This window comes from Artemia franciscana, chromosome 20, assembly GCF_032884065.1.
Source record: "Artemia franciscana chromosome 20, ASM3288406v1, whole genome shotgun sequence".
Taxonomy (NCBI): Eukaryota; Metazoa; Arthropoda; class Branchiopoda; order Anostraca; family Artemiidae; genus Artemia; species Artemia franciscana.
Genome location: NC_088882.1, coordinates 1,431,090 through 1,456,198, shown reverse-complemented (window position 1 = coordinate 1,456,198; position 25,109 = coordinate 1,431,090). Strand labels below are relative to the sequence as shown.

Here is a 25,109-nt window from a genome sequence, read left to right as displayed (position 1 = left end):
AATTATTTTTAGTGATTTCAACTATTTATTCTACGGCTTTTGTGATTCAGGGGTCATTCTTAATGAATTGGGACAAAATTTAATCTTTAGAGTAAAGAGCGAGGTACTGACGAGGGGGTGAACCCCTCATATATGTAATAAAAACATGAGATTACAAAAGTGCGTTACGTAAGCTAATTTACAAGTTACGTTTATCTTTTACTAATAAAAACATTCGTAAAAATTAAAAGTTGTAGTTGCCTTTTTAAGTAACCAAAAAATCACAGGGCAACTAGGCTTCCTCCCCCGCTCTTTTTTTCTCAAGATCATTCGATCAAAACTATGAGAAAGCCATTTAGCCAAAAAAAAAAAAAAAATTGCAAATTTCGTGTTAATTATTCCTCTGCGGAGAGCCAAAATCAAAACATGTATTGATTCAAAAACGTTCAGAAATTAAATAAAAAAAACAAGTTTTTTTTAGCTGAAAGTAAGGAGCGACATTAAAACTTAAAACGAACAGAAATTACTTCGTATATGAAAGGGGCTGCTTCCTCATCAACGCCCCACTCTTTACGCTATAGTTTTTTACTGTTTTAAAAAGCAGAGTTGAGAGAAAGAGTCAAACTTTAGCGTAAAGAGCGGGGCGTTGATGAGGAAGCAACCCCTTTCATATACGAAGTAATTTCTGTTCGTTTTAAGTTTTAATGTCGCTCCTTACTTTCAGCTAAAAAAAACTTGTTTTTTTATTTAATTATATATATATATATATATATATATATATATATATATATATATATATATATATATATATATATATATATATATATATATATATATATATATATATATATATATATATATATACATATATATAATTAAATAAAAAAACAAGTTTTTTTTAGCTGAAAGTAAGGAGCGACATTAAAACTTAAAACGAACAGAAATTACTTTTGGCTTTTTTCTACAATTGGCCATGACTTCCACTTTTCCCACAACTATTCCCTCTTTTGTTAAATTCAAAAATCAACGTTAACGTTTTGTTAAATTTAATTATATATATGTATATATATATATATATATATATATATATATATATATATATATATATATATATATATATATATATATATAGTATATATAAGTATATATATATATATATATATATATATATATATATATATATATATATATATATATATATATATATATATATATATATATATATATATATATATATATATATATATATATATATATATATATATATATATATATATATATGTCAAATTCAGAGAAATGTGAATATGTAAAAAAAAGATTAAAACTTGTGAAAAAACAAAACAATAAAGATTTGAATAGAAAGAAAATTGACATCTGAGGATGTTCCCTCTAGTCAGCCTTTTTTTTTACCACCTGCAAGAGGGGGACTATCTTGATCCAAGTACGAGCCTTCTATACAAGTGTATGAAATTTAGTATCTTACTGGAGAAGAACAGCTACAGATTAGGATACTGCAATGCAATTTTGTCTGGGTGGGGGAGGGGTATTCTCCAATAAATGGATGCAAGGGTAATGAATTAAAGCACTTTGAACGTGTTAAAAAGAAGCATTTACCTCACTAAAATCAACCTCATTTGGACATATACCAATTAAGAAAGTGGCCAAGTGATTTTTTCGAGTACAAACTCTTCTTTCTTTTTTTACTAAATACTAAATTTTTGCAATTGAAGACTAGGCTTATAGTAAAATACTGCTTCAATAAATCCTAAAAGCTGCATAGGCTTCATATATCAAAATTCAACATTTAAATTCTGCTTTGTTTTTTATTCAATTTTAACAGATGAAATAGAAATAGTGGAAAAAATAGAGATATCATCCTGATTATTAAGGGATTAAAACATTGAATTAGCCAATATTCTTATTGCTAAAAAACAGTCAAAAGGCATATTCATACTTTAATTGATAGGGAAGAGATAGACATAGAAATACATGATATAGATAAGAGATAGACTTCTACCATAAGATACAAATAAGACTGAGAAGAGACAAATATTCATACCTTAATTGGTAAAGAGAAGAGATAGATTTCTTCAAGAGTTTTAATTTTTCCATCTCGTACAAGACGACCAAGCTTAGTCACTGGAATCCAGTCTTTTTCTCCTTCCTTTCCACGTCCACGGCCTCGTGGACCTCCTCTCCCACGACCACGACCTCTTCCACCACGACCTCGTCCACCAAAGCCTCCACGGCCTCTTGCTCCGCCGGCTGGTGCAGCATCCGCCATATTCTAAAATTAATAATAGTGTTTTAGTATTAATTAAATAGAGCGTAGACCTATCCCTTGAGGAAGGAGGATCAGAGCTTTTTACCCAAGGGAGACGAAGCCAAAACTGACAATAATGTTTAAGAACATTTTGAATTTTATGAACTGTAAAAAAAAGACAAATAGCCATGTACAATGGTCTTGTGTTTCATCTCTATTTCTGACTTCAAAAGTATTGCTACGCCCCGAGGACGTTGACCACCCCCCCCCCCTGTCAACGTGTTGAATTTGTAACAGATATTTTTTTATTGTAGCCATAACTGGTTCAAAGATACGCAATTAACCGAGTTCAATTAACTCAATTAATTAAACAAATATTTGATCTACCATTTTGCAGTAATAAACTAGCTTCTAAGAGGTTTATATTAACCTGACTTGGACTGGCTTGAATTAGGTGCTAAATTTAATAAGCTCTACAACTTATTTGGAAGCATTAGAAGATAAGAAAATGACACTGAGACTTTTTAATGTATGCTTCTCCCCATTGTCGGTTGTAAAAAGTAAGTATTATGGCACTAGACCCTTAAGGTCCAAACCAGTGGTGCTGATCTCTGTTTTGTGACCCTTCAGTCAAGAAGTGCAATGGGGGGTTGAGGGCAATCCATCCTGTGCTTTCGCACACTTTTTGACAGTCATTTGCAACAAGCTAAGCCTTTAAAGTAAAGAAGTGCCTGTTGCAAATATTCAATGCAAAATTGGCATAAAAAACCGATTAGCAAATATTTTTTGACACAAGCTGAAATTTTAAGCCATTTGAAGAGCATACTTAACAGTCCAATATTTTGGCTCTATATCCAGAAGCCTTTATCAACAGGCGAAAAAGTGACAAAGCCTCATGAATGTGGAGCCAAAATAAGCAGATTTTTGTAGTTATTTAAACAAATATTTTCTTTTGTTTTTATTTCACATCTTACAAAAAGTTTGACCTGTTGTTCAATACCAACACTTGCAACTTGTCAATGGATTTTACATAGACTGAGTAAATTATGAACCTGTCTGGGATGCCATGCTACATTTTGTCTGGGCATCCCTATTAAGTACCCCTTGTTAATGCTTCATCAAGCTTGATCCCTAATTTCAGAGATTTATGTTTTATCAGTTTTTTTCAACTTTCAAAAGAAAATAGCTTATTTGGTGAAATTCTAGGTGAACAGCATTTATTCATCTGAAAGTTGTTGAATATCCTTTTAGACACTACTTTGCTTGTTTTTTTTTAAGTCTGGTTTTTAAAAAAAAGTTCAAATGATTTGAATAGGATTTTCAGCCAATACTAGGATTTTTTCAAATTAAAAAAAAAATCAAATCTTCTGGAATCAATCCTCAGCTAAACCAGGATTTAGCAAGTATGAGCCTCAAAATCCTTTCCTTGGGCCTCATTTGTGTTTCAGATCTATTCAAGAGTTTTATTTATACTTAAAAGTTTGCTAAACTTCATGAAAAGCCTGTGCCCTTCCAATTAAAAAACTGGAATTTATTGCTACCTTTTTTTTAGCAGAATTTAAGCTCTGGACTCATTCCCTAAAATTGTTTTCATTTAAATTATAACCACTTTTGTATAAGTTTTGTATATTCTTAAATTATCCTACAACCAAGTATTCTTTTAAAAAAATAAGGAGTATAATGGTGCTACTTTCCTTTCATTAGCATAATTACTTCACAAGAGCTAATCAACTGCAATTTTACCACTTAACTCTGCTCCTTTGAAAATTACTGGAAAGCCCAATGGAAAGTTCAGGAATTTTACCAAAGTAATAACAGTAGATAACAAAATGATGTTAAATAAACATTTGGTAATGATGCAGAGTGGCAGCTCTCTAGAAAAATAAATGCTAAAACAACAACAAAAAATTTCTATATTGCTAAATTTTAGCGTTTTATGATAAAAATTGATTTCTTAATTCAAGATTTTTTAGGATGAAAGCTGAACTGACAATTCAGAACTACTCAGCAAACCCTGATAAGCCAATACATGGCCTTGGGAAAGTTTGAATATTCATGTAATTTAGCTAGGAAGAGAGTGAATGGATCCCTCTATGCCTTTTTTATACTCCGACTGAATTCAATAATTGCTATTATAATGAATTCCAAAAGTACTTAAAGGGGGTCAAAACAGCCCACTATAATCAGAACTTTAAAAATGTTTCTAGAAAATTGTACACTGAGAAAAATTGTTGTTTGTAGCTGATCCATAATTTAAAATGTTATTTTAAACGGAAATTTGCTAAAAATTAAGTGTCTGAAACCCTTCAAAAAAGAAATCACAGCAAAACAAAAGTACACCATTGTTGAAAACCCTAAATAGAAAACTTGCAGCCTTCCTCCTTAAACAACAAGAGAAACCAGATTTTTGCATGGTAGCACTAATCCATCCTTCTTTTTTTTTTTTTTTTTTTTTGCTGTTGCTAAAAGAGCAGAAGAACATCCTAATTGATTGAGGCCTTGTTGAGAGGTTAATTTCCATATCTAACTAGTTTTCAACTTTACATCACAGTCAAAACTATAGACAAGGTAATTTTATTTTTAGAGGTCCCATTAAAGAGCTCAAAATGGAGCTTGTCCAGGAAGTGTTATTAAATTTGGAAATAGTCTGAAAAGGACATCAAGTGATGTATTTAATTTCTTTCCAGCTAAATTATATGAGTTTGTATAAATTTACCCTTAGGATATATATTACAATAGCAAAAAAAAAACACATTTAAACCGTGCATGTGAACACAGAGGCATTTCAAATTGTTACTTTTATCCTGTTTTTCATAGTTGAAAGTTGCAATTGTTACAATTCATCCTCATCTTCCCCTAACTGTCTCTTTGGTAGCCCTAGGCTATATACAAAACTAGATTAAAACTCTTGTCTTATGAGATGGTGGAAGCACTGTAAGATGTTAAAAGTGGAATAGCCATGGCACAGGGTGTTTTTTGACAGTTGAAAAAAGTTTAAAGGAATAGGAAGACAAGTCTACAAACCAAGATTAGAATATTAAAAGCTACAATGATTATATTGGTCAAATATGATTTCAAAGCATGGGCGCTCCAAGATTTGCTAGATGTTCTCCAGAGATTGCCTATGAACTGTTTTGGGAACCTGGCTGACTGGTTATATTTCAAAAACAGAAAGCAGATTGTCTGCAGTTGAGACAGGAGGATGTTGTCAAGAGAGATTTAAGGGAAATGGGAACTTCCTAGCCAAGTTTAAAGAAGGGAGGCATTGAATATATTTGGATGGAGAAATCAGAATAGTTGTATTGGCCTCAGGTGGCTTGTTGCTGTGGTTCAGGTTCTTCTATTTTTTTACAATAATTACACCATAAGTGTAAGCTACTCCTGGTAGAGAGCATAGCTTGAATGGTGAGTTGTTAGTAGTAGTAATATTCACCAAGTTTCTACTAATAACATAAACAATTCTTCTACAATTTTCATCCGTTTTTAAAATGTCTTTTTTTACAACATAACTTCCTTTGATTTTATCTCAAATGCAGCAATCACATTAGAGAAAAAATGCTAATTCGCCAACAGATCTGATATATTTTTACTAACATTTCAGAAATATTGTTTTTAGGATCAGCAAATTTTTATTTGTAGATTCTTTTTTGTTTACATACCAATCCTGCTTGGTGAATGAAATTTTTCAAATCTGATAGCAGTGTTTCAGGTATAATCAAATTATTAATGAATAAAACAATATGGATGAAAAAGGGGGGAAGGGAATACAATTAATTGACACTTGTTGCATATCATAAAGTAAGAAATGCATAACTTGTTTAAGATTAAGAATTGGGGCTATTGAGAAAAACAGATGTTGTCCATCATGAATTATTGTTCAATGGAAGCATTAATTGTGATTATTGTTGTTCAATTATTAATTATTAATTATTGTATTAATTATTTATTTATTAATTAATTATTTATTAATTATTATTAATTAATTATTTATTAATTAATTATTAATTAATTTATTATATTATTATTATTATTATTATATTATTATATTAATTATTATATTATTATTATATTATTATAATTATTATATTATATTATTATATTATTATAATTATTATATTATATTATTATTATATTATTATTTAATATTATATTATTAGTATTATATTATTATATTATTATTATATTATTATATTATATTATCATTATTTATTAATTTATTATTATTAATTAATTAATTATATTATTAATTAATTATTTATTTAGTATTAATTATTTAATTAATTAAATGGAAGCATTAAGCATTATTGTTCAATGGAAGCTCGTAACACATATGACAAAAAAATGAGCATTAATTCTAAAATTTGTCTTTAAAAAAAGATCAGGATTCTTGCACCAAGTCTCTTTGCAAATAGACTGTTGCATGTTACTTTCTTAGCTCTAAAACTTCAACACACAATTCTTGTTTTCTGACATCAAAAGAAACTATTTGTTTGACCAAAATAAAATTCCTGTTCATAAAAGCTACTTTTTGATGTCATAGGCAGTACAATAGCACTGCCTAAGTAAAGAGTAATGTGGGCACAATGTATTAGTTATTTTTTTGGCTTGTTTTAAACCAGTGGACTTCATATTGAAGGAGTTGCCATAGAAATTTCATAAAGGACTCATTTGACTGGAAATTGAAAGGGCTAGTGCCCTTTTAATAGTCAAAAGTGATTGGAGAGCAACTAACCCCACTTCCACACACACTATTTCCCCAAGCACATCCAATCAGAGTTTTGAGATAGGCATTTTGATCAACCTAAATGATAGATCCAGAAACTGTCTTTGAGGATGGCAACACCCCCCCCCCACTAATGCAAGGGTTGTAAGTAATGCCCTAAGGGCATATAAGGTATGTATAAAAAAGGTAATGGTATAAACTTAGGAGGGGACTCACTGGATTGGTAATTAGAAGTTTTAGTGCCCTTTTTATGGTTTAGAGTAATCAAAAGGTAGTTATCACCCCAACACCTCATATTTTCTTGAAATACATCTGATAGAAATTTTGAAAGTGGCCATTTGTTGTCATAGAAACTTCAAAAAGGCTCATTTAATGTGAAATAGAAGGGGCTAGTGCCCCTTTTAATAGTCAAAAGTGATTGAAGGGCAACTAACCCACCTCTCACACCCACCATTTCCTCAAACACATCTAAGGAAAATCTTGAGATAGCCATTTTGTTCAGAATAGTTAAAAGGTAGGGAGATTGTCTTTGAGAACAATAGCCCCCCTCCCCCTACACAGCCCTTAGGGCAAGGGTTATGCACTGGGGGTATATAAGGTTTTTATAGGGAGGGTAGTCATATAAACTTAGGGGGGGGCTCATTAAATTGGTAATCAGAAGTTCTGGCACCATTTTAAAGATTGAAAGTGATCAGAGGAAAGACCCCACCCACACCTTGTATTTTTTAAAATACATTTGATAGAAAATTTGAGATGGCTATTTGTTGTCATAGAAACTTCAAAAAGGCTCACTCAATTGGAAATTGAAAGGGCCTTTTTTAAACAACAAAAGTAATTATAGGGCAACAATCTCCCCTGTATCCACAACACATCTAGGGTAATCAAAATTATGTCTTTTAGGATGACAGACTCCAGTACTTGTCTATTACATATAACACTCAAGAAGCAAAGTTTAGAGACAATAAAACATGATGAAAATAGAATACTTGTAAAATTCTACTTTAGTGACTTTTGGCTATCTCACAAAGGGGTTAAGTTAGGACAATTAAACTTTCAGGGATGGGTCTAAAGGCTAAAGTATAGGAAGCATTTTGAAATACCTACCTCTAATCTCTCTAGAAGATCCTGACCTTTAAAATATGTGTGTTATAAAAGTGAAACCTTGCAAAATAGATCTTCTGCTTGAGTGAAGTACAAGAAAATTGTTTTCAGCTTCACAACTTTATTCAATCCCAATTTATAAGGTTTTAAAGATATGCAAATATGTTACCTAAATTAAAAAAAAAAACATGAGACCTGGATTTATTTTTGAAATGGCCTGCATCTAGGATTGTTCAAATTAAGAGAGGTATTTTAGGTTTGGAAGAGGTTTTCAAAGAGGAAGTAAAGTCAATCTCCATCATTTTTAACTCTTAAAAGGGGACTAGAACTATACAATTTGGATCAAATGAACCTCTTGTAAATTTCTCCCAGAAAAGCCTTATGGGACATAACTTACAACCCTTATCTCCAGACCCCAGGGCTTTTTCCACCCCATAGACCTTATTATATGGTCCTTGGACAATTTTTGAACAAATGGCTATCTGAATTCCATTGGATGCATTTGTGGAAAATACAACATAAAGGGGGGGGGGTACTCCATATTCTCTCTATTATTCCAACCAACAACAGTTTGTTTAGAAATGCATAGCCTAGCTCTTATTAAAATCAGGCCACAGACACCAATTTGTTATATAGCCCAAAAATAAATGATATAGCCCAGAAATAAATGAAACAAACTACTGTAACAAATTGTATTTTACTTTTAGAAAACCACATATTCTCATAGTTTTGAAGTACCCACCTCCACTCCTTCTCCCTCTAGGGGGCCCTGAAATTTGCCTAAAGGACAGGTCCATACCTGTTGAAATTTTGACAAAACAACATTTTACCTTAATTTTCAGTTACTAGTTGCTTTTTCTCTGCCTTTAGTTCTGAAAATGCAATTCCTGTTATTTGAATAGAATTTTGAGCCATATTAATGTTTTTTTTTCAAAATTTAGGAAATGTATTTGCAGATCTTTGATCTTTGATAAAATAGAATTGAGCAAAGTTATGAAGCTGAAAACAATTTTGTTGCACTTTAATTAAGCAGAAGATCTATTTTGCAAGGTTTCCCTTTTTTAACACACATTTTAAAGATCATGGCCCTCTAGAGGGAGGAGTGGAGGTAGTTGCTTCTAAATACCTTCCCCGGACATACTTTAGTCTATAGATTCATCCCTAAGTTTTAATTTCCTAGCCGAAACCCTTTTTGAGATAGAAAGAAGTCAATTAACTAGAATTTTACCTAAAATATTTATATAAAATAATAATAATCATATTATAAATAGTTGTATACAAATACTTATATGTACTATTATATAAAAATGATTATTTTCAATGAAATTGTTCTACTACTACTACTATCATAAATGCTTATTATAACAAAGCCTAACCTAACGATTGAATTCGATAAATAAGCCACTTACCAGAGCAAAGTTTCAGCTTTCAAACAATGTTTTCTTCTATTTGTTTACAGGCACAAACATTCGCATGTTTTGAAACTTCGTGTAACACCATCTTTAATATTTGCTTTTTCAGAGCCGCTGTTACATTTTTGTTTTTGTTTAAAACCTTATTTTGATTTATAATTACTTTTATGCTATCTAAGATTATAATATTTGACATTAATGATGCTAGGGTTACAGATTTGTTTATTGTTACCAAAAGTACTTAGGTCTACAAAGGTCTTGGCAGTAATTATTATCTCATCTAAGACACTCAAATCATCAGCATATTCTAAGTATAGGAGTTTTACTTTCCCATCTGATTCCATTCTCTCCCATAGCCTTTTTCGTGTTTCTTAGAACAGAGCGTATTAAAATGATTCATATAAATGGAGATTACTCGCAACCATGCTTAACTCATGACTCACCATGAAATCAGCTACTACTCTCCTTTCCTACCTTAACCACCATAATGTTACTCCCATGCTTAGCACTAATCACCTTAATATGTTTATTTGGTATACAGTGGGGTCATTTCATTCAGAGCTAAGGGGGGCTGAGCGATCTCTGCGGGCCTCCTAAAGTGGCTGACTCAAATTTGTTAAAAGAAATATTTCTTCACAGTGGTTAGCACAGGCCTCTCCCAAAATTGACCGATAATGGCAAAAAGCGATTTTAAAGTGTTTAGTGAATACAAAGAGAACTTAAGTTGGAAAGTTGTTTACAGTTTCATTGTAACACCGGGAATAGACAATGCCTCATTTTTTTCAAAAATTTCGACGATAGCATCAAAATCCAGCAATATCACAGGAGGCTTGTCACTAAACATCTAAATCAGATCACTGAGCCTTTTGTCGCCCTTTTTGATCTTACATAGGTTTTCATCAGGCTTAGTATAGAAAAGATTCTCTTATTGCTAGCCGTTGTGGTATGTAGAATAATGACGATTTGCATAATTATAAATATAATAATAAAAAAATATAGTCATAAATATAAAAATATAAAATAAAATTTTATATAATAATAAAAACTTAGGAACACACTACTGACATTGACTTCAAACGATCATGAAGTTCAAAGAGATCTTTTGGCTTTGTGGCTATGGACTCGATATATCTTCTCACAATATCCGTTTGCAAGGCTAACAGAGTTGTTAATGTAAGCTTCTTTGTAATGCGCTGCTACACTAGCTAGGTTAAGCGAGGAAGCGAGGATAGTTAATACTGATAAAATATACCAAAATCTGATGAAATTATAATACTTTATTAACAAAATTATGGAAACCGAAAAGCAGAGCTATCAAAGGGGGCCGCCCAGAACGCATTATATTAAATATGTAACCTAACCTAACATAAACGAAAATACCAACTAAATATTTGATTAAATATAGCTATAATGTAATTTTCCACCGAGTCGAAGCTAATTGTCTGGTATAAAGATCCCGAAACCAGTTATTGTCTAATCTTCCGATCCAAATTCTTGAGTGTGTACCATGTAACATGTAATACGAAGTACCAAAGAAAATCCTAGAAATGCACATGACTAAAATTGTTTGTTTAGGCTACTGCAAAATAAGTCATATTAAAGCTTAATAATTAAGCTACAGCAAATTATGCAAGCAAAGGCCATTGGTAAATCTAGTTAGGAGCCATACCCCTTCCCACTGACTCCAAACATGCCCTGCACTCAAAAAGTTAGATTAGTAACTGACAATAAACTTGGTAACTAGACTGATGTTAAATCATTTTAAATAATCCTAACACAATTCTGAAACATTTCCCAGTTTTATACCAAACAGGCACCTAAACCAAAAATTGAAAGAGAATTAAAAGAATCGTGAGGGTTAACATAATGAGCCATAAAAAAACTTTCTGATGACAAGTTAAGTTTTACGTAATTTGTAAGTTCGTGACAGAATATTTACAACGGTAATAACAACAAGCATAACTTCATAATTTTATTCTTAATATTATTTAATTCTTATTATTATATAATTCTTATTTTTATATATTATTTATTCTATAATATTATTAATTATTAATAATATTAATATTATTCTTATAATACAAATATAGTTCTTTTCATGTCCTTCAATGTTCTGAGAACTCACAAAAATTGTAAGAAAAATAGTTCTTAACAGACGTTTGGTGTGTTCTTGGATAGGGTTATTTTACCAGCTATTAGAAGAAAAAAAGGTCCTATGTCAAATTTCGGAGGACATTTTTATGTCCTAAAAAGGAGCTTACAAGAGAAAAAATTAAATGGAATATTTTTCCATGCCCAGAAAAAAAGATTTGGCGCTTCATGGCGTAATATTACTGTCTAAAACCACAGACCATCGTGAAACCTATTAGATAATCTGTGCTGAAACTGATAGGTTGCCCCTTTGTGGTAAAACATTTTGCGGCAAATTTTAAATAGTCTCGTTACGTCGTGGATCCCTCTCCCACTATCTATGGATTTCTGGCTATTTTCCTGTTGGAATTTTCATTAAAAGTTAGCACCAGAAATTCCCGTATTTGCTACAACTTAATCCGAACCCCCTTTTAGGAATCCTGGATAGGCCACTCAGTTGTCATATCTGTGAGATGGGACAGTAGCGAACCACTTCGTCGGCTCACCACATTTTTTGCTTTCGCAATTATGAATAATACAAATTCGCATCATTATTAGGTGACTTTACAAAGGGGGGAGAAAATGGGAGGAACTTTTATACGCGCCGAGATTGCAGTAGACAAACCATTTTTATTTTGACCCTACTTGTTAAAGTGATGAGCTGAAACAAACGCTTGCTTATAATCTATAAAGCTAAGGACTAAGGGGGACTGATGACTCACGCCTCTCAGCTATTAATCTAAGAGTAGAAACTTAGTCTGCTCCCTTCTTTTTATCTTTATTCTTTATCATCTAAAAATTCTTGTAGTTTTTATTATTTATTTTAATATTTTATTGGATTTGTTATATATTTAACTGATACTTTATTACGCATATTATTTAATATGTTGACCTACCTGTTAGGCATATTACTTATTTTTTAGTTTTTTTTTCTATTAGTTTAAATCTTACTGATCGAATCTATTGTTTTTCCTTAATTGAGTTCTATGTGTTTTTTGATGATTTTTATTTGCGAGAAATGCAAGTTCGCTTATCAAAGTATTTTCAAGTTGAACTTTATCTTATCTACACTTTCTTGAATCCTGATCACTATTTGATTTGATGTTTATGCTTGATGATTATGTTTATGCTGGAAGAGGGAGGTTTCCATGGCAATCTTGAAACTTGCTTAAGAAATAATCTTGGGGAGGAGCGGTGAGCTGAGGAGGTAAGGGTTGGCATGGGGGTAAAGTGGGATCGGGAGAGCACGGTGGGGGAAAGAGGAGTTAAGTATTGATGGGGGAAGGACACTGGATCTGTTATTAATATTTTTCTTTTTTATTTCTATTTGTGTATTATTCTTTTTAATCCGCTTACTTTTAGTTTTTAATTTCTTTTTTCACTCTTTATTTTATAGTTTATTTACTTCTACTTTTTATGTATAACAAATTTATTATAATATATATATAGTTTCTTTAGTTTTATTTGAATATTGTTTATTTATTCCAAATATAAAACAACAAAGTAAAATACGAGCCATTCCTACAAAAATAAAAACAACTGCCAATATGACTATAAAGACAAGTGAACAAAATATAAATATAATTGTTCCTACATAATATAATATATATATGGAATTCCTTGCAGGTCTTTGTTACCATTTATATTTTGTTAATGTTTATATTATTTACTTTCTTAGTAATTTTACATAGCGGAATTACAATTTTCAACAGTTTTAAGATAAGGTTCATTTGTGACGATAGTTAATTTGTTAATTATTCATTTTTTATTTTATTTTTTACTAGTTTATTTTTATGTTCATTTGCGATACCACTGTGCTGGTTGGAGATTTCAACTGATTTGGAGATTCCAACATGGAGATTTCAACTGATTTGGCGATTCCAACATGGAGATTTCAACTGATTTGGAGATTCCAACATGGAGATTTCAACTGATTTGGAGATTCCAACATGGAGATTTCAACTGATTTGGAGATTCCAACATGGAGATTTCAACTGACTTGGATATATCATCAATTGGTGCAGCAAATTGATGTGTCTTATTACGCCACCTGGCGCATGTGATTTATGAAAGTCGGTGATCCATTGATGAGCTGTATATGTTAAAACAGGTATACTATTCTGCCTTACAGTTCCAACTATTATGAATTTTCAATTCCTCATTTTGGCGTTGTAAATTATATAGAAAAAGTTTTTTAAATTAATGAAGATCACATGATAAATTGGTTTTCAACTATGGTCCTTAAATCCGAAACTCCTGTAGAAGTTACGTACAGATACAGAAAAGAATCTGAATAGAGTCCAAAAGTCCTCGGAGCAATCCTACCAAAGCCCGAAAATCCTGAATTTCAGGAACAATCTTCCAAAGTGGAAACACTGTAACCAGGCAGATATTAAATCAACACATGGTAGGTGCTTGATTTCCCTTGACTTTAGGAAGGAAAAACAGAATAATTCTAAAAATAACTGAAGAAAAAAAAAAAAAAACGAAAAGAAAAAGAAGAAAAATAAAAATAAAGAAAAATAATGAAAAAAAGAAAGATTTTTGTCAACTGAAAATAAAAACATAAAAACGACGTGAATAACAGCTGAAAGTTGTCTAAGGAAACAAAATATCCAAACCAAAACTCAATGAAAAAACAATTTTACTGTAAGGAAAATTATAATACAAAGCAATCTGAAAGCCTACGAGAATAATCTTACTTCCAATTTAGTGTTACAAATATTAAAACTGCCTAATACAACCAATCACAAAACAAGAACCCTTTGTTCACTAAAACCTAAACAGTTACGCATATATAATCACTAGGTGTAACCACTCAGGGGCGCCAATTAGCGGGGGGTGGGCAGGGGTAATTTCCCTCCCTAGATGTTGAAATAATTTTTTTGTATTTGTTTAAAAGTATGGCCCAGGCCACATTAGTCAAACTTTTTTCACAAATTCCAAATTCCATGCAACTACAGCGCCAAATATGTACGTCATTCGTAATTTTCAGTTGAACATTGTTTAATTTTCAATTTTTGATTGACGAATCAGAGTGGAGATTTAAATCATAATTTTTGGAAACTAAAAAAATCGAAGCTTAGAATAGCAATTTTTCTATCTGTCGCATAAATCAGACAAAAGTTAAGACGACATTGCATCAGTAAAAGAAGTTGAAAACAAATTAGTGCTGGTTGCAAACTTTTTAAATCAATTTCTTGCAATTTTTCCGCTTGGCACCAAAATCAAGAAAATCCCATGTCATTCATAAGAGTTGGCAACAGTTGTGGCTCGGGCATAACTAAAATATCCCCCCTTATGTTCCTAAAAATATCATTTTTTTGTGTATCTTCAAGAAAAATACAAAAAAAAATTATCTTTACCCCCCCTCACATTTTCGTTATGGGATATGACAATTATGATACAAATACACTTGTACACAGGGTGGATGGGGGAATTTCTCACTCCTAATACGACTTATTATATATTCGTCTTGAAAAACACAAATCTTACAACACCAAGTCTCACAGAACAAATATTTCGGCTACTTCTCCTGGTCTGGGTTGACTATCCTAATTAATCTAAACTCTAATATAAAAAGTTTTTTTTTTTATTTCAAGTAAAATAGCGTTCAGAAAATGCAGCCTTGCCAAATTACTTGATTCAAAAACGACTTTTAGACATTGAAAAAAAAAACCAATAAAAAAGAAAAAAGGAAATAGCGAAAAAGTGGCGAAGAAAAAAAGAAACAGCGAAAAAGTGGCAAAAAAGAGGAAGAAGAGGTAGATGCTTTACTCTGCTTCCGATTCAATTTTACCTTATTTTACCATTCCCCCCAAACAATTATGACCTTCTGGCTGCGGAATTTATGTGGATTCCCATCTTCTCTCCCGGGTCAAATCTTGGGTATAACCCTTGTAGGTAGGATGGTTTTGAAGGGTAAGTAATCAATTTTGGAATCATACTTTCTTCAGTATGTAATTATACAAGCGCCAAAGAAAAGAACTGGGTATTTACATGCCTTTCAGTTCTATAGTCTTAACGTTTGACAAAAAAAAAAAAATAAAAAAAAAAAAAAAATAAATAAAAAAAAATAAAGAAACTGAGGGTGATTTTCAACCGGTGGTAAAAATCAAGCGGCCAAATCATCATCTTCAGTGCTAACAAAAAATATAATTATAATAAAGAAAGTAAATAATAATAAAAAAAAAACTTTTGAAATGACCTTAAACAAAAGAGAAGAATTTCTGAAAATAGAACAAAAATATCCAGAATAAACGAAAGGATACTCATACTTTTGTAAAAAAAATTCCTTTTTATATATTTTCTTATCCATTCATAGCCATCGGTTAATTCGAATGCTGTCCAGTTACCATGACTGTCCAATCATAGTCGACTGTTCAAATATACTGGCTCAAAACCAATTTCAAAAACAGTCCGAAGTGGGCGCATTCGAGTTACAACAATTTACCCCTTAAAATGCATCACTGGAGCAGGATTAGGCTTAACTTCGTCTAGAGGTTGACAGCTCTTACGTGGAAGATTACATATAATCCTAATATACACTTTTAGGTTGAAGAACGGTTAAGCCCCCAGCTCAAAAAAAAAAAAAATATAAACGTAAATAAAGAAAACAAAAGTGCACACACACAAGATAGGGGACAGGGTTGCCACCCCCTAGTGACTTATCACTATTTCTAGCGATTTTCTCTGTTTTCTAAACAATAAGAAAATCACTAAATCAGCACATAAATCATTCGATAATTGAAGAAAATCACTAAATCGACAAACAAATCACTAAAATCTAGTGGTTTTTTTCCTCACAGGGTGGCAATCCTGATAGTAGGTCAACTTGAAATATATGCACACATACACAATGAAATAAACAAACTCAAGACTAGTAAAATTACCCTATTAAAATAACTGTTTAAATTCAATTAAACTAACAGTACTATCTAGTTTTCAGGTATTACCAACGGGTAAAAATGTGATGAAGAAAATTAAAGACAATGATCACAAGAAATGACCCGCACCTAAAAAAATATAAAAAAACTAAAGTCTCAAAAAATTAAATAACACTTTAAAGACTGGAAGCAGTTCAATTAGAGAACGCTATCGCCATCTAATATTTTTAAATTAAGCAAGCTGCCGTCCCTCTACAAAACGCTGCTTCCACTTTTTTAATTCAATGTACAGATATGAATGTTCCAGTAACATCATTTGATTTTTTTTTTATTTTTAGTAACTGAACAACACTTTACTACTTATGGCACATAAATGCAAGCACAAAGCACGCGGGCGACTAAAAAACTTCTGTATTCCATAAATATACAATGAATAATCTTTCCGTCTGTATGTGCATATACACAACTAAAACATTCAAGCAAGAAATGTGAGATTTTACAACATTACAGTGTAGCCACGTGCATTTGTGTAGGCTAAATACATTAATAAAAATTCTTGAAAACACGCAAGGGTTGAAGACCCAAGCACAACTCTACTATTTGAAAAAAAATTAAATGGATTTTTAACCAAGAACTTTTATTGTAAGTGTGTTATTGTTTATCATTTTCTTTGCTGCTGACTGCCCATAGATATAGGGCCGAAATATTCAAATAGGTTTTGTTCGTTCGCTGCCTTGGAAAAAAAATCCTCATTATTCTCTCTTCTGTATTTGTACCACTCTACCAAAGAGTGGGTCGTTTTTGAATTCTGAATGTCCAAATCTGCGAGTACAGACAAAGGAGGGAACACACGAAGGAGGGAGCCGAAAGGGTGAAAACTCCCATGAAAGTTCCTTTTGATTTTTTTAATTCACCCTCTTGCCCACAAAATAAGAAGGTTCGTACGTGTCACTAAGGTTATAAGCTCTGGTCTCCCCTATTTTCCTAAGTGTCAAACCCAGTTACTAAAATGTAACACCAACGGTACCTAAAGTAATAGCTTCTAAATTTGAGCGTTCAAAGATGGTCATTTATATTTTTATTTATTTTAATTTAGCTGATTAGTGACTCCCGTCCTCTAAGTTTAGATGGTTACTTAATTACCCCCTTCCTCCCATAAAATGACAAACCAAATTTAAAGTCAAATCAAAATGGATATTTTTGGCCGTTTTCTTTGTTTTTTAGTCTTTTTATTTTGTCTTTGTTCTGGTATTTTTGGTCTTCTTCATTGTTATTTACATAAAAATACCCCCCCCCCCCAAAAAAAAAAACATGCTGTTATAGCATTACTTGTTTTTATGAACATTTTCGCACGATCATTACTTATGTATAAATCTTTCCCCGTCAAGGATTTTCATATGAATTTTTTTTTGTCGTCCTATAGCAGGGGTAATTGACGGAGAAGACGAGCAAGAAGGACCTTCAATACCAGCAAATGTGCTTGTGACCTAATAAAGATCTTAAAATATCCCTAATATAAGCAACACAATTCGGAAGTCATTTTTAGCGCCTGTCATGACAAGTTATTACTGTTTTATTTCTTAATGCGAAAAGAAGCCTTTACACGAATCCAGACTTGGCTTGTTTTTGCACTGAGTCCATCCACAGTTTGGACTTAACTCATTTTTGCACAAACTCAGGACTTTGCTTCTTTTTGCAATAAGTCACTTAACAATTTCATCTGTTATCAACAAAAGCACTCGCTCATAATGTTCTCGGAGGAGGAGGGAGGGAGAGGAACAAGCTTGGAGTAATCTTTATAATTATCAAACAATCTGGCACTTGTCCATTATTTTTGTATTCCACGGAATAATTTGTAAAACTGAAAAACCAACACAGTAGGCTATGAAGTATAACTCAGGCAAGGGATAAGCTAAACAAACAACCCCCTCCCCTTCCTGTACGATTAACAACAAAAAACCGTTCAATATACCTTTTTAAGCTTTATATGTTCACTTTGATTAATCTGTGCTTTTAAACATTGTGCTAATCTGTGCCTGAACCAGCATACAAAACTTAAGATTCAGCTAAGTAAGATATTTGTTTGGTCCATATTTTTCTCAGTACAAGGTCGTATCCAGGAGAGGGGTCTTCCTGGGTTTGAAAAACCATCCCCAAAATTTTTGTCCAACTGATAAAACGCAACAAAAATGCATATAAAAAATTTAGTTCTTTTTTTGAAGTTTTATGCACCCCCCCCCAAAAAAAATCTAACAAAAAATCATGGATCCACCCTGTCTTAGTGTCATTATGAAGGTATTTGTAATGTTTACAATTAAGTAAATGCAAACTTAGGACGATATTCAACATAAAGATAATATCTGAAACCACATTTTAGGCGAGAAAACTAACAACACCACAATTTTGGCAAAAAAAGAGGTGCACTGTGTGTCTTATGCATAAATTCCCACAAGAGTCCTAATTAAAGAATTTTAGCATTGCAAAAAAAGCTTTCCTGTTATAACTTTTCATCTTACATTCAGAAATGCAATCATATTTCACACACTTTGCATATTTATACAATTTTGTTTAAAACATCGAAAAAAACTATTATAGAAAAGCTCGGAAAAAAACTCCAAAAACAAAGAAAAACACTACTCAAGCTTCTGAAGGACATTTTTAAACAACATCCACAGACTTGAAAATTCTCCAAGCTGCGATAATGGTAAACATAAAACAATTAAATGATATGTTATAAATGTAATGCGCTAGTTTAGAGGAGGCGAGTGGGGGAGGGGAATGTATAACAATAAAATCACTAAAATTAAATGCTTTTAATATATGAAAATTTGAATCTAAGCCCACTTCTAGCTTACACCCAGAAGAATAACCACTGCTTCCCTAATGCTGATTTGCACATATTTTTACGACTATTATATTAAATACTAACAAAGATTGAATCTATACATTATATATATATATATATATATATATATATATATATATATATATATATATATATATATATATATATATATCATTTCATGGGTTAAGGCTCACTTCCCTACATAAGAAATAGGACAAATTGTTCACTTGTTCGAAATTTCAGCAAATCGATATTTGCAGTTCTGATATACTCGGACCAATCTACTCCCATCGTGGGAGGGATATGAGAAAGAAGCCTATCTCGCAACAGTGGTCTCAAGGACCACTCCAGGGAAAAATTGGGTCCTTAAACATTCCTTTATTTATTCATTAAAAAAACATATTTAGGAAATAAATTAGCATTTGATAGGAGAAATATTAATTTAGTAATTTTAGTTTGTTTATTTAGTTATATTAATTCTTAGTACCATAAGGGTAAGAATAATAACAGGTTTAAGAAAATGCACAATTGTATATCTTGCTTTTAAGTTGAATTGAATTATTAAGTTCTATTGAGGACTGACTTACAATTTCAAACAGTAGTTCACATAAAATTCGTTCTAACTTACCACTAAAACTTTTTGTTACAACAAAATAGAAACAAAGATATTACTTTCCCGTAGTTCCCTCGTCAAAGTGTGCCTCATTTTCATTAGTTTACGTCTGCAACATTTTTTTTGTAAGCCAATCATATTATCCCTTAGGCATATGTTCAGAATGGGAAGCCAAATAACACTGCATTTTAAAAACCAGATTAGTCAGGAGAGAAAATTGATAGGGGGCAGGCGCAATCACCTTCCACCACTAGATTTTGAAAAACACTGTTTTTACTATTTTTATTGGAAAAATTGTCCACCCCCGGTTTTGAAAGCAGGGATACCAATTGAAGTGAGTTGATAGAGAGGAGCATTTAATAGTTGGTATTCAACATACAGGGGGAGGGGGTAAATGCCCGATTACCCCCCCAAATGTTAAGCTCCTGAAAGAGCTATCTCGGCCATAAGGTGCCTAAGGGACATAGACATGGTACTAAGGGTATAGCCCAAACAGTAACCTGATCTTTCGACACAAAACAGATGCATAGCAGCACTGCGCTGCTATGCGGCTCCCTTCTGTGAAATCCAAAGCCAGTAAAAGCAAAGAAAAGTTTTCAAATCACAATATTTTCGCAATCCTTCTGTTTTTCCCTTTGAAACAGATCTATCCTGACTATACAGAATTAACAAGACTGTAATTAACTAACACTAATTTAGCTCATTTGGAAAATAAATAAGTTTTAGTCTCAATTCTCACTGAAGTATACTAATGATATAACTAATAAACTATAAAAAAGAAGAAAAATTTCTCTCAATTAAAGCCAAACACAGACCCCCCCCCAACAATAAATGATAAAAGGGTAAAAATCCTCCAAAGTCACTGATGGTGCATAGGGTGTCTACGACAATTGTTGACGACTCAGTTGCCGGGCTTTTTTTTTACAGGGACAGGTGGTATGCCCTACTCGCGCTTACTCCCCTAACATTACTTGCGCTGAGATCGAGCTCCAAGCCCCCTATCGCCAAGTAGAGATCAATCCACTGCCTACAATATGATAATACACACACGCACAGAAAAACACACACCTATCGTCTTTACAAACAAGAAATTCAGAAAAGAATATTGGGATTTTTTTTTTACTTGTTCCCAGTCTTTTTTTTTGGTTTTAGTGGTTCTAAAATGATGGATTTTTTTGAGGAAATTGTTTTCTAGACCCACAAAATCTCTCCACCAGCAACCGTCTTTGATATAATACTGGATAAGAAACTAATCACACACAAAAACAAAAGTAAATAAGACCAATACGGACAATACACTTCAGCTTACTGTTGGAGGAATATTAGAGAGGGAGATGGTGTATTTTCTCCCTAAGGAGCAACATTTGTAAATTATTACCATTTTCTACTAAATTTGAGCCTTCTTGATGAGGTTTATCCCCACCCTAGGTCGAATCTATCGGATTATAAAACGGTAGTACATCATGCACAATATATATATATATATATATATATATATATATATATATATATATATATATATATTATTTATACCAGCCAGTCGAAGACTACGGGAACTTGAAAAAAAGGGACTCGCATTTGTCTCTGAGAAAGATAAAATCTAGCCAGCCCCATCTGAGGCTACCCAACGAAATTATAGAACTAATTTTGAAGACATGAACAAATATTAAATGTGATGATTTTATTTACCACTTCTTTTCCCTTTACTTGAAGTTAGGTCAAATTGATCCTCTCTCCCTCGCCATAATGGCACAGTAGTCAAAACAGGGTAGGAGGACAAAGGGTAAAAGGGCGAAGTACTTTCCAAAAGGGCATAACACTTCAATATAAAGGTTATATATACTGCTTTGTAATCGCTTTTTCTCACCTTTACTTTAAGATGGCTCAAATTCATCCCCCCTCTCTCCCTTTACAAAAGGGCCCAAAACACAAAACAGGGCACGAGGACAAAGCGAAAAAGGGCAAAAAACTTAAATAAAGAAATTTGACGATTTTTAAAAAAAGGGCAACTTACTGAAAGGGCAAGATAGATGATTCTTTACACATTTTCGAATTTAGCCTATGTTCTGCTTACTATTCTCCCCTTTGTATTTTACGACCCGGAAAAAAAGGACTTTGCAATAGGCAAAACAGGGCATGAGAACAAAGAGTAAAAGGGCAAAACACTTAAATAAAGACATTTGATGCGTTGATTTTATTTATCGATTTTTTCAACCTTTCAAGCAAAATATACGTATCTTGCATTTTTTTGAAACTAGCCTATGTTCTGCTGACTAATCTGCCTTGAGTCAATGAAAAAAATGTGAATATTCTCGGAAAGTTTCAGGCAGGATTTAAGAAAACTAAAATATTTGTTACATTTATTTCACTTATCGCTTTTTTACCTTTGCTTCATATGAGTTAGAAAAAAAAAAACAAATTCTCAACAGCTACAATGATGACCATTGGTCAAATATGGTTCTTCCAACAACCAACGTTCCGAAAAACGGACAAAGATTTACTAGGTTTTTTTCCGGAGAAATTGCCTACTGAGTGTTTTGGGTACCCGTCTAACTGACCGTATCTCAAGCAGCAAACTGCCCAAAAGTTGTGGTTCAATATCGCTTTCTAGGTCTATAATGAGAGAAAGGTTCAGATGGGCAGGGTACGTTCTGCGGACGAACGATGACAGATTGCCGAAGATTGTCCACCGTCTAGAGATAAACGGAAAGCATGTCTTCCGAGGTTAGGGTGGGAGGATGTCATAAAGCAAGATTTAAGGGAAATGGGAACTTCCTGGGAGGGTGTAAAGAGGGAGGCTTGAATAGATTGGGATGGAGGAGGTGCGTGCGTTGCTGTGTTGGCCTCAGACGGCTTGATGCTGCAGTGAGTTATTAGTAGTAACAGTAGTCTCGAAAGGGTAAAACACGTATAGCTACACATAACGAAAAAATAAAAACGAAGTTATTCACAGCCAGTGAAAATTGACTTTGAAAAACCACGCTCATCCAGGTCTTTCCTGGACAATCATAGAATTAATCATGGAAACTTGAATAAAAGCATTAGTGCCATTACTTTTACTAATAAATTTTTTTCCCACCTTTGCTATACATTGGCTTGTAAATAAAAGATACACTTCCAAAAAAGGGCGAAACCGAAACCCGTGTACTTTTTATTTCTTTACTAGCTTTTTTCTCACAGTTCCACTGACCTATATAGCACTTACTATTTTCGAATGAAGAAGGAAGTTAACCAAAAGAATATTTCTAATTTCAGCAAATTTTAGATAGTATCCTAGGGAATTTCGACTTGTAATCAAAATCTTAACAAATTAAAACCTCCTCAATTCAAGCTGCCTTTGTATTTTCTAGTTTTGCTGGATGGCACAGAACTACCAGTGGCGCTAGACGATGGCTAGCACCACCTCTTTCTTCCTAAATCGACCTAAATACAACCAAAGAGCACCTTCTCAATTTCTCCTGTTCTTTGCAGATAAATTCAATGTCACCTGCCCCTGTTCAAACAAATTAGTAAGATAAACGAAACTAAAAATATTTGTTAAGGTCTTTTTCATTTTATTGCAGTGGGATCCATACACTCTGTGTCGAAGCTCAGGCGATATAAGCCCAATTCCCCCCCCCCCCCGTATAGAACAATCTAAAATTTGGCTAAGAGGATCAATAATAAATTTGCCCCCTCCCCTAAACCGCGGAATATAATTTAACAGCTGTGAATCTTTCTACATTATATCCTCCAGCGTAACATTCAATACAGGAAACATTTCCAGATCCTATCTACTCCTAGTTAGTATGAGATGTCTCCTTGTTTCCGCTGATGACTTACAGCCACTATAAGACAAACTATGCATAAAATAGAAAACAAGGAAAACAAAAAGAAAAAAATAGTAGAAAACTAAAATAATACGAACAACTTTTCTTTGCGAATGAGTATTTTGTGAACGATAAAAATCACTAAAAAAAGCACACATTTGGACATAGAACTACGTGTGCAACTAGTTAACTGCAAAATAACATTGTACATTCATTTGTGGCACGCGGTGTCCCTGAGATAAATCAATAAAAATCCGATGATTCCAAAGTCTTGCAGCTTTTACTCAGGGTGGCATATTGCCCATTGTTCGGCCCCAACACGACTGGTGGACTTCTCCGCCCAATTGTAGATGTCAGTGATATTTCTTGGTTTTTTCGCAATGTCAAGGTCTTATCCTTGTCGTCTGTAGAGGTTCTTCCGGTCCTACAATTAGTAGAATTGGTAGAGATAAACCATTCAAAGCACCATGGACTTCAAAATGTAAACATTTTTTGCTCCTGCAGAGGTGGTTTTAGGGAGGAGGATGGGGAGAGCAGGCAATTACCCCGGGCGTAAAAATTTTAGGGGCGAAAAATTTCATATAAATAATCTAACAATTATACTTTTTTTTATTTCTGAAATTTTATTTGTATTAAAATTATGCAGAGGTCGCAGCTAACAAATGAAAAATAATCAATAGATTATTAATTAATTAATGAAACATTTTACAAAAATAGTCAAATACTGATAATCAAAATAACCTGTAATAATTGAATTATTTAAATAATAAACTAAAAAATAATTATAACATCGATTGTTAATTAATTGAAAATAATTGTGTTGATGAACTTTTTGGGAGACAGAAGGGTGTTGATAATCATTTGCCGGGGTGCAAGAGAGGCCAGGGATGCCACTGTGCCCCTGACTCTATCGTCGGTCAATTCATACCAGAAATCTGGAATTTTCACGACTTTTCTTTTCAAGGTTCAAGGTTCTTTTAATATAACCAAAATATACAAAATATTAGGTAACTCAAGGCTGAGAGTATAGCTCGAATGCAATTGAGCTACCTTTAACCAACACTAAATATGCCAAAAAAAATTAAAAATAAATAGTTCTCTTAACCAATCTTGGCAAAAATAAATAAAAAACAAATCCCGTGCCGTACGATACCGTCTCAATCCTCCGCGCACCATTTTGAGACACAATTAAATTTACAACTTAAAACCAAGTGAGTCATAAGACATCTGGAGGCCTCATGGGCGAACCCCGGAGATTATATTTTGTTTATAATAGAATTATGAAGATTTTTTCGTTGCGCAAATTCTCACCATTATTGCTACACTAAGTCCAAACAAGAAACAAGCA

General features: G+C 32.7%; 2 protein-coding genes across 3 annotated transcripts in view; both read right to left on the bottom strand.

Annotated features, from left to right (window-relative positions):
• Nucleotides 1-9,562, bottom strand: part of LOC136040257 (small ribosomal subunit protein uS5) — a 37,493-nt gene extending 27,931 nt beyond the window's left edge. Inside the window, exons 1-2 of the mRNA XM_065724477.1 lie at nt 9,476-9,562; nt 2,039-2,266 (exon numbers count right to left, since the gene is read on the bottom strand). Of these exons, the coding sequence (XP_065580549.1) occupies nt 2,039-2,263 (225 nt within the window). The 5' untranslated portion in view covers nt 2,264-2,266; nt 9,476-9,562. The remainder of the gene's footprint in view (nt 1-2,038; nt 2,267-9,475) is intronic.
• An 11,927-nt stretch (nt 9,563-21,489) lies between these two features.
• Nucleotides 21,490-25,109, bottom strand: part of LOC136040256 (protein tweety-like) — a 74,639-nt gene continuing 71,019 nt past the window's right edge. For both annotated transcript variants that reach the window (XM_065724476.1, XM_065724475.1), the window contains exon 12: nt 21,490-24,185. In XM_065724476.1, the coding sequence (XP_065580548.1) occupies nt 24,005-24,185 (181 nt within the window). In that variant the 3' untranslated portion in view covers nt 21,490-24,004. The remainder of the gene's footprint in view (nt 24,186-25,109) is intronic.